Source organism: Nannospalax galili, unplaced genomic scaffold, assembly GCF_000622305.1.
Source record: "Nannospalax galili isolate Female #2095 unplaced genomic scaffold, S.galili_v1.0 scaffold1617, whole genome shotgun sequence".
NCBI lineage: Eukaryota > Metazoa > Chordata > Mammalia > Rodentia > Spalacidae > Nannospalax > Nannospalax galili.
The window spans coordinates 409,653-420,387 of NW_008340915.1; the positions used below are offsets into that span (position 1 = coordinate 409,653).

At 40.5% G+C, this 10,735-nt stretch overlaps 1 protein-coding gene across 1 annotated transcript in view; it reads right to left on the reverse strand.

The window, feature by feature from the left end:
• Positions 1–10,735, reverse strand: part of Lrguk (leucine rich repeats and guanylate kinase domain containing) — a 146,742-nt gene that overhangs the window by 127,876 nt on the left and 8,131 nt on the right. Inside the window, exons 3-4 of the mRNA XM_008836070.3 lie at positions 8,687–8,768; positions 5,169–5,269 (exon numbers count right to left, since the gene is read on the reverse strand). Of these exons, the coding sequence (XP_008834292.1) occupies positions 5,169–5,269; positions 8,687–8,768 (183 nt within the window). The remainder of the gene's footprint in view (positions 1–5,168; positions 5,270–8,686; positions 8,769–10,735) is intronic.

A 10,735-nucleotide genomic window follows, 5' to 3' on the forward strand; every position in this document is an offset into this window, starting at 1 on the left:
AAATAAATAAATAAATAGTGATCACACTCTCCAAAACGTATCAATATAATATTTTTACATGGTAAATGAGACACCATTCAAATGGCAAAAGTAGGAAACTGGTCAAGTCGATTACAAACAACAAGAGGACTACATAGTCAGTGAGACCTAAGCTGATAAACCACATGGAGAAACAGAAATGTGAAAATACAACAGTGTTTCAGTTACAAAAATGGTGGATCCATAAAATGCATGCTATGAACTAAGTCAGCTTGGCATGATATAGATGAAGTGTAACAGTTATATTTTCTGTTTTTATACAATAATGATGGGCTAGAAATAAACTTATTATCTGAGCTTACTTACAATAGACATATGTTCATTGATGCCATTCATTCTTGGGCCACAGCCTGATATTCAAGTATACTTTGTCAGTGCTGTGTGCCATACTGTGCCTTCTATGTATCTACAACATCAAGTTTGCTGGGAGATTTTAAAGTTATGCTATTGCTACAATTGTGTGCCATGCAACCTGAAGCTTACAGGAAATATCAAGCCAACTTGACACTTTTCATCTACTAAGATAAAAAAAAACCTTTTTACATATTTATTTTTAGTTTATGTATATGAATGCTTTGTCTGCATGCATGTATGTGTACCACAAGCAGGCCAGTGCCTGTGGAGGCCAGAAGAGGGCATCAGATGCCCTGGAACTGGAGTCACAGGTGGTTTTGAACCACCATTTGGGTGCTGGGAACCAAAATCTGGTCCTCTGCAAAAACAGTAAGTGATCTTAACTGCTGATCTATCTCTCCAGTGCTGATAAAAAAGTATTTGAACAATAAAAAAAAAAAAACCAAGTACAAAACCCTCTCCTTATTAAGGAAATGCACACTTTTCTGGGTGGTGGCACAAGCCTCAAAAACATTAAATGAAAAGGAAGTCAGTCTTCTCAAACGGGTGGGAAATGGTTCCTCTTAAGCCTGATTCATAGGAAAGGTAGGCTTTGGTTCAATCTCAATTCTTCCATGTCCCTGCAAATGACAGATAAATTCTTAGCCTTTTGGTGCTTTAGTGTCTCCACCTATAAGATGGCACGGTACCAACTGGCACAGTATTATAGGGACAATTAAATAAGGAGATGCACTGAAAACAATGCAAGGCCTCAGTCATTCCCTATCAAGACTGCAGAGTTCCCCTAGGTTTGCGATGCTTCACCACGGCAGTCTGGCATTTGGGAAGCACTTCTTTAAAGTTACTGATATATTTGACTTAGGCCTGGCGTAGTGACACCTTTAATCCCAGCACTTAGGAAGGCAGAGGCAGGTGGATCTCTGTAAGTTCGAAGCTAGCCTGATCTACATAGTGAGTTCCAGGCTAGGTGAGGCTACAGGAAGACCCTGTCTCAAGATGGAGTATGTGATTCATTCTGTTGGTTTGTGAGGTCTTCTGGAGAATGGATGGTGTGATGAGGGAAAAAAAAAAACAACTCTAGGAATGGTTTTCTCAGGGGAAGGGCATGCTGTTACTATGACATATTTCCCTGGGGCTCAAAGTAAAGCAAACAGGGCCGCTATGACGAACCTAAACCATTCTGTGAATACAGTTCTTGGTGACCTTGAGACCATGCAGCCCCATACAGAATACAAATAAGCATCTAGTGCAGCTTAATTTGGAGAAAGAAATATTACCCCAACTGTGCTGGACAGCTTCAGTTCTCAACTTGGCACACCAGGGAAGAGGGCTCCTCAGTTAGGGAATTTCCTCTATCAGATTGGCCTTTGGCCATATCTGTGAGGCATTTTCTTGACTGCTGAATGATGTGAGAGGGCCCAGGTGGTGCCACTCCTGGGCAGGTGGTCCTGGGTTATAAGAAAGCAGGCTGAACACAGGCCAAAGGAGCAAGCCAATAAGCAGTGTTCCTCCATGGTCTGTGTGTTGGTTCCTGCCTCCAGATTCCTGCTCTGAGCTTCTGCCCTGGGTCTCCTCCACGGTGAACTATGAGCTGGAAGGTGAAATAAACCCTTTCTTCCCCAAGCTGGTTTTTGCCAGTGTTTTCTTGCAGCAATAGAAAGTAACAATAAATAAAACTCCAGAAGGAAAAAGTCCTGATCAAAATAGGATGACATGAAACATTAAAAAGACTAAAGCAGTTTCAATGTCAGTATGGAGAATGTCAACTTCTTGATTTCAAATAGATTTCCATACTGGTTTAAGCCTAAGCAGAATAATTTGGATCTAATTTAACTGAGTTATACATAAAATAAAATAAATACATAATAAAGGGTAATCATTGCTGTTTATTCCTTAAAATAACTTTTTTGTTAAATATTTGAAACCAACAGAAAGAAACTTACCACAGGTTCTGGGGCAATGTTTCTTAAATTTGTGAGCACATTAGGGTCACCTGGGAGGCCATTTAACAAGTCCAAAGTCAAAGCCTTTTTTTGAACCACTCAGAATCCTTGCCAATGGGATCCAGACCTCAGTAAGCCACAATCTTCCCCGAAGTGATTCTAATGCAGAAAAGCCTGGCAACCAGCAATCTGTGACCTCTCTATTTAAATAAAGCATGGCCTGTACACTGGCAGCCATGGCATTTAGCTGGACTAGAAAGCATGGTCTCAGGCGGGCAGCCTTCCAAACTGCCAGCTCAGAATCTTATTTTCCCAAGAACCACAGGTGACCTGAGTGCACATGGGAGCAGGAGAAACACCACTCGACAACACAGCAAGCTGTTCCCCAAACCACTCTTTTCGCACAGTTCATGTCTGCTTTAGAAATACAAAAGCAGGGCTAGAGAGAGGGCTCCGCGGTTCAGAGCACTTGCTATTCTTGCAGAGGACCCAGGTTTGAAGCCCAGCACCCACGTGACGGCTAACAACCGTCTGTAACTCCAGTTCCAGGGGATCTGACGCCCTCTTCTGACCTCCTTGGGTATTGCACAACACAGATGCACTTACACACATGCAGGCAATACACTCATACACATGAAATAAAATTTAAAAATAAAATATTTATAAAAATAAATACAAAAGCAAGGGCAGAGAAGCAAGAACAGAGGTATGGAGGGTGAGACAGAGGCAGGACTTACCTCACTCTGGGGCACTGGGCAGGTACTGAGTGCTATTAAAGCTCTGTTACTGTTAATCATAACCTAACCAAATTCTCATTATAACCATTTCTTCTTATGGTTGTTTCCTATAAATAAGGTGTTAGAATGGGGCAATCAGACCCTCCTAATTGACAGCTGTTAGACTCTTTCTTGCTATCTTGGCCACCTTGAGCAAAAGAAATGCTAGTAAAACAGCCATGTAGACTGCCCTTATGCCAGCACCAGATGTTTGAGTATTCCAAAGATGCCTTGAGATAAGTGCACAACAGCCACAGCTGATCGCTCCAGTTCCTGAAGGCAAGGGCAAATCTATCTACCTCAGATTTTTTTGTCACCATGTCCATGAACTCTAGATGGTCTTGTAGCCATTTCTACCTAGGTCAGATCAATTCCCCGGTGTTAACAGAGAGACTGCTGTAACCGGTGCAAAAGCAGAGGGACTGTAATTGATGTAAAAACAATCATATTTACATTCAAGGTGTACTGTGATTGGTCCAAACATGCCTCCTTCAGCTATCTAAGCAGGCTGTTCAGGTCACTGAGTTGGCCGAGAGACATTTTCCTATGCTGTCTCCACTGGTGATACAATATGAGGCCCAACAAAAGTCTTCTCTCAAGTGGCCTTTTCTTGCCCACAGTTAGTAACGCGGGCTGAGCTGGTGACATGGAGAAAAGCAGTTGGGACAGTGGAGCAACGATGGCTGTACAAGCTGCTGGGGGGCAGCAGTAACAACAGCTGAAGAGTTGGCAAGCCAAGACACAAAGATGGCAAGGCAGTGAGAGCCAAAGAAGAGGTAGCGGGACAGTTGGAGAGAATAGTCAGGACAGGAACATGGGGGACAGAGGAAACAGAGTGGACAGAGAGCTGAGGCTGCAGAAGGACAGAGTCCATAAAGGGCCAAAGAACCAAAACTGCAGGCCATGGCTACGGAAGAGTTCCAGAATGCCATCAAGCCTCTAGAGCCAAGGGCCTCAGACACCAGCCTTGGAGCTGTAAAATTGGTCAAAGGCTGAGCAAAATCCCAGTATCTAGGAAGCTGAAACGCCTCAGCCTTCCAAAGGCTGAGGAAGTCTGATACCCTCAGCCTATGGAAGAGCTGTAACCACCTAAAGAGCTAATGGTCTGGATACCCAAGGCTTGCAGGAGAGACCGCCACCTGCTGCTGCCCTACCTGCTGCCCCTCCTGCCACAGCCATGGTGCTGTAGGCTGCTGTCAAACACTAAGGAATACAAAAGCTGCTCAAAACCAGCACTCGAAAAGCTCCTCTTACCACTTCTATTTTGATAAAGAGCAAAGGGACCCCAGTCAGCTGATTAGTAACAAGAGTATTATTTTCTTTTCCTTTTTTTCATTTTATGTGTATAAGCGTAATGCATGCGCCTGTATCATGCAGTGCCCGTGGATGTCAGAAGAGGGCATCAGATCCCCTGGAACTGGAGTCAGACAGTTGTTAGCAGCCATGTGGGTGCTGGGAATCAAACCCAGGTCCATTGAGCCATCTCTCCAGGCCCAAGAACATTACTTTGGTTGGATAAGGAAGAGGACAAAGTTTGAGCCCCTCAAAAAATTTTTACCAGTTTTTCAAATAAAATGACTGTGCTATAACAAAAGAAATGCAATAGTCACTGCTATTTAAATATGGGCAAAGGGAGCTGTGTGTGGTAGCACACATCTATAATCCCAGCACTCAGGAGACCAAGGCAGTAAGAGCAGGAGTTTGAGACCAGCCTGGGCTACATGGCAGACCTATCTCCAAAACCCAAAATAACAACAACAATAAGTTAAAACATTTTAATTTAATAAACTAAATATGGACCAGTTAATTGAAAGAAGTTGGTTTTTTAACACTAGATTTCAGAAAAGCCTTCTAAAAAGACTATAGGTTGATAAATAGACCATCTTTTTCCTAAATCAGTGGCACAAATACTTCTCTTTTTTCTTTCAATTCAGATAATTACATTGTTTGCCTATATATCTTACTCTCTGAATTCTCTATTTGTGTTCTAGTTTACTTATTTAATGTACTTTGAAAACCACTTAACATATGTAATTAGTAAATTGTTAAAGTATACCTTGAGATTTTTGGGTGGCTTGAAATTGAAGAACGTGGTCAGTTTATTCTGAGAAGCGTTAAGTTCTAGAAGATAAGGCATGCAACTCACACAAGACAAATCTGAGGGGCAAAAATAAATGCAGAATAGGTAAACCAATAAAATAACAGGGAAAATCATTAAAAACAGCTACATCAAAATACATTTTAATTATGCCAGTTGCAAGTGCATCTCCAATATTTCAGGAGAGTCAAACTAATAAAACCTGAAATGTGTGAAATATCTTTTTAAGTGTAGAACAGATGAGATCAGGTATTTTCAGGCTATAGGAAGGAGAACCAGAAAAACACACTTTCTCTAATGTTTCATAATTGTATCTAACATATTATATGTCGATCTGAAAATAAAAAAGATAAAATAGTATAGAAAACTCTCGATGAGCTAATAATGTAACTTCCCCCAGCCCCCGAAAGCCCACCTTCTCTCCTGTACTTCCAGGATGGGGAGTAACCAATGGCGAGCCCCCTGCATACCCTCAGGCGGGTTTCTCCCACAATCTGCTAAGGCCTCAGGCCTTCCAAAATTGCCAGCCTTATGGGAAAGGGTAAGAAACTAAAGCCTTAGATAATGCTTTTGATAATTAGCCCCTAAATGACTGAATTAGGTCTTTTCAGAAGATTGGAAATGCCACAATTAGAGAACTCTCTTTGTTGCAAATTCAATTTTGTTTTAGATGGACTTAATCCTAAATCTCATTAATTATTTGAAGTGATTTAGATTCTTGCTATTATTGTACTTTGACTCCGGATTGCTTCAAAATTACATCTGAGTTCTGCATTTCAGCCCAAGCAAATATTCCCAAGTTGATGCTAAGTAAAAGACCTTGCTAACAGAGACTATGAATGGAACGCCATATAAAAGAGTGTGAGAGAGCGTTTTGCCTTTCTCTGTTTCCCTGTGGCTGCACTCTGGGTAGCAGAATATTAGGGATGGGCGAGATCAAGAAGAATCACGCAGTGGGGGGTTACAGCCTTGTAGCTTCAAGTGATTCCCTTCTCCATCTGAAAGTGCTAGCAATGACAGCACTTCCCTTTCCCTCTCATTGTGAAAGACAGAAGGTCCTGGTGGGAGGCCGGAGCCTCTACATGCCAAGCCAAACCAAGCAGCACAGATACATGCAGAGCAGAGGTAGCAGCACACCAGCTGCGGCTTGGGGTGGACAGGGATAGGGTGGGAGATGACTCTGGTATTTTGCCTTCTCAAGAGTCACTGAAGTCAAAAAATTTCCATCAATTTCTAATTCATTTCTCTGGAATAGACAGTGCCCTAACTGTAAACAGCTCTAAAAGATATAATTCTTTGGGATATTAATGTTTTGGTAGAAATTAATGGGCCAATCAAGGAAGGTTGCCTGTGAGAGGAAACCTACGGAGGAACAAGTCCCTTGACAACTGGTATCTATCAGCTGCATGTCTGTCAGAAAGGGTCTCAGTTAGTTTCCACTAAGCCCCCAAACTTCATGGAATCCATCTTTTGGTGGACTGATAAATTCCAGTAGCACAGATATCTGTGTTAAATGCAATAAATAGATACAAAGAGATCTGGGCTGAAGAGATGGCTCAGCAGTTAAGAGCACTGGCTGCTCTTGCAGAGGACCCGAGTTCGATTCCCAGCACCCTTATGGCAGCTAACAACAGTCCATAACTCCAGTTCCAGGGAATCCAATGCCCTCTTCTGACCTCTGCAGGCATTGTAGGACATGGGTACTCTTACATGCAAGCAATACACTCAAACACATAAAATAAAAATAATAAATAAAATATTTTAAACGAAGAGATCATGAGTACATTTCACACATGATTATAGTCACGATTTTACAATCACTGAAATACTCCCTGGGTTGCTGGACTTCTGGAATGTCCCTACGCGATGCAGTGACCTCTTTGTCCACCAGATGGCAGGAGCACCTCGTGTCTACAGCAAAGGTTCTGGACCCACAGCATCTGCCTCACCCTCACTCCAAACGTAAATTCTCAGAGGGCACCCCAGACCTACTGAGTCAGACACTCCAAAGGTGAGGTTCGACAATATGTGTTCTAACATTCCCAACTCCACACAAGTGATTCTGATGCAATCTGAAATGTGGTCAACCTCAGGACTTCTGTAAGCCTGACGTCTTCCCAAAAGAAAACTGTACAGCATCCTGAGACACAGCAGACTCTCAAACTCCCGGTGATTTAATAAAGAGGGTGGAACAGAACTAACGAAGAATGATCTGAGTGCAGGGGGAGAGTGTCTGAAGTGGCATGATGCGAAGCTAAGTCCCTTTCCTTGTGTTGGCACTGAGCATCTTCAGAACCTTCTGTGAGGCTGCAATTTCTTACCCAGTAAGGAAAAAAGTCAATCTCAGAGGTGTGAGGTGGGCAGAGCAAAACCAGGCTTGGAGATGTGGTGTGGGAGATGTGGTGTGGGGAGATGTGTTGTGGGGAGAGAGCTCTGACTAGTAAATGTGAAAGCGCCTTCCTGATGCTAGGATCATCATAATCTGAGATTTGCTTTAAAATAACGCAGGGGAAGGGGGACAGTGAGATACAGATGGAACAAGATTGGCCCTGGGCTATAACTGCTGACTCTCGGTATTCATTCCAGAATTTTCTCTGCTCATGTACTTGTTTGCAATTTTCTAAAAGGTTATAAAAATAGAAAAAAACAGTTTTATACTCTGTCAAAAACAGTGGCATTTGAAACAGGATACAATGCTTCACATTGAAGGACTGGATTTTAATTATTAGAGTTATATTTGGGAGGATTGGAAAATGAAACAGAAAGACCATTATTAGCATTAAGAAAGTATTTTTAAGGCAGGTAAAAGAAGGGGAAAAGATAATCAGAGGATAAGGCAAGCCAGAAATAAGTACTTGATGTGTCTAGAAGTCTATAGAAAGAAATGCATATTATTAATTTCAAATAAGAACAGAAAATCAGAAACAAGGACAAAGCTTTGAAGAGCATATAACAATTGTAGAACTAATTTCATTATGTGTGGAAAAAGTATCATAATAAATGCACCAAATTGTAGATGGTCTGGTGGAAAGAGTCAACTAAGCACAAAGAGATCATGAAGAGAAAAAGAGAAATGTGAGTCCCTGGTAAGCAAACAATAAAAACAGAAGTAGCCAGGCAGGGCTCAAACGTAAATTCAAAAGCAAAATTAAAAGTCCATCGGGGGGTGCTAATTCATCTGAGCTAAATAATTGATAGAGGAAAAAGGAATTATCAAACATTCTGCAAGTACCAAAGAGACACAATCAATCTCTTAAAAGGAAAAAATAAGGTAAACACTCCATTTTACATGTGGAAGTCTCCTGAGCACATCTCAGTCCTCCCCTGCCCCTCCATGGAGAGCAAAGAATCCGTGTATAAATTGATCAACAAATCACTCATATCAAGCTCTGTATCATTAAACTATACTACACACTGTAACATTTAAATTTCTGAAACAGTCCTGTGATCAATTTACTCAAAAGACAATTACGCACCTTCAATTTTGTTTGCTGAAAGATTCAACTTCTGCAGGTGAATGTAGTCACACAGAATGCTGATGTCCGTTAAATCACAGCACTAGGAAAAAGAAAAAAAGGCTTTAATTCATCTCTCATGAGCTTGTGTTAAGTCCTTCCTACAACAACTGGAAATAAGAGTTGATGGAAAGAAATTCAGAATTTCTTTCAGAAGTACAGAAGCAAGACAACAAAATATGAGCACCCAAAACTAATGACAGATCTCACCCCTGACCCCATAAAAAAATTGCTCCAAAGAAAATACTAGCCCGAGAAATGAGTGTTGTCAGTAAGAATGAACACAAGAAATGGTAAATTAAAGCAATGGTTGTGGGACCCTTTAGCGCAATCTTACATAAAAAATACATTATAGCAAGAAAGACAATGCTTTCATCTAACCGAAGAAAAGCAAATGCCTAGAATTTCAATGATGTTTTAAAGAGAATTCACACTCCAAATTGGGAGATCATTAGTAACATTACCTACACATTCACAGGGTTCATTTTCAAAGTTCTTTCACAATGATCCCAGCAGATCAGACACAGTTCTAAGAGTTGCAGGGCCAACTACTCCCAATTCAGAAACGAGGAACTTGAAGCCCAGAGAGGTGTCTAAGACTGAGGCCACAGAGCACATTAGGGAGATGCAGTACCCAGCTCTCCTGTTCAAAATTCCTTCCAGGAGATTGCACTTCAAGGGAAGTTCACATGACGTTAGGAAGGAATTTGATCCGACAGGATAACTTATAACTACTGGTATATGCCCAGTCAGAAAAACAAAACCAACCAATAGTCATTTTTATGCAGGTTCACTTAGAGGATAGTGATGGCTGTTTAATGTAGGTTGCCAAAAGTAATAAGTACTGCAGCCTTGGTGTATATAAGACGTCATTGTGGTTGATATGAAAACAATGAGGAAAAGAGCTCTAGCATGCCTTTAAGAATTTAAGACTATGGCAAGACAGAAGACATGCACACAAGTAATAAGAGAAAGAAAAAAATGAAAATAGTAATGTGTAGCATTAAGTAAGATATTAGGGGAAAATCACTGAACCAGGAAGTGAATTCAGTAGGACAGGTTATTAAGGCCAAGTAATTCAACATGTAATATCTCCAATATAAGGAGGTCAGTGGCAATATCAGTTAAGCTCCAGTTCTGTGGCTGAAATAAGATTTAAAGGATTATTTTTTTGGCAGATCAATTTAAGGCAAAGTACTACATACATATGTAGAATATTGATTGAAATGGACTTGTGTGGGGATGTATGGGCTGCTGGGATTATACCATCTCAGTATCTAATACAGGGAACTACATGCAAGGTGTTAATCCTATGTCACCACTGAGTGCCAACGACATCCACAGAATAAGATGGTTTGGGATGTTCTGTGTGGTACACACACACACACACACACATACACACACACACAAATCAACAAATTAATAAAGTGTATTATATTTGAGGAGGAAGCATGGAAATTTACATCATGCTAATTAGTAGAGGTGATAAACATTACCATTGAAGATTAGAGAATGACTTTATAGACATACACAAGAGCCAAGGATCTGAGTGCAAACGATTATGACTAGTAATAATCAGATACATACAGATTAGAGATGTATGCACCAACATCTCAGTGTTAGTAGCAAAAACAATGAGTCTGTCTGTAAGGAACAATATATTCTAAAGTGAAATTGAGATCTTTTTTAAAGGTTAAAAAACTCACTCAATTTTATGTCTTACAGGGCTTATACTGAGTTCAATATTCTATAACTGTATTAACTCAACTGTGAACCTAGAAACTTGTACCCACTTGTGAAAGAGATATACTCTTGCTCTGGAGTGTGTTACTGAATATGTTAAATCTGTAGTGAAATGTTTCTTCTAATCATGTAGTTATTAAAAATTTAAAAAATAATGATTTAAAAAATAATAATTTTTCAAAGTATAAAAATTTGCTCCTTAATAATTAGTAGATGTGAAAAACATTACCATTGAAATCTACCTGATGACTTTATATCCATGCTCAG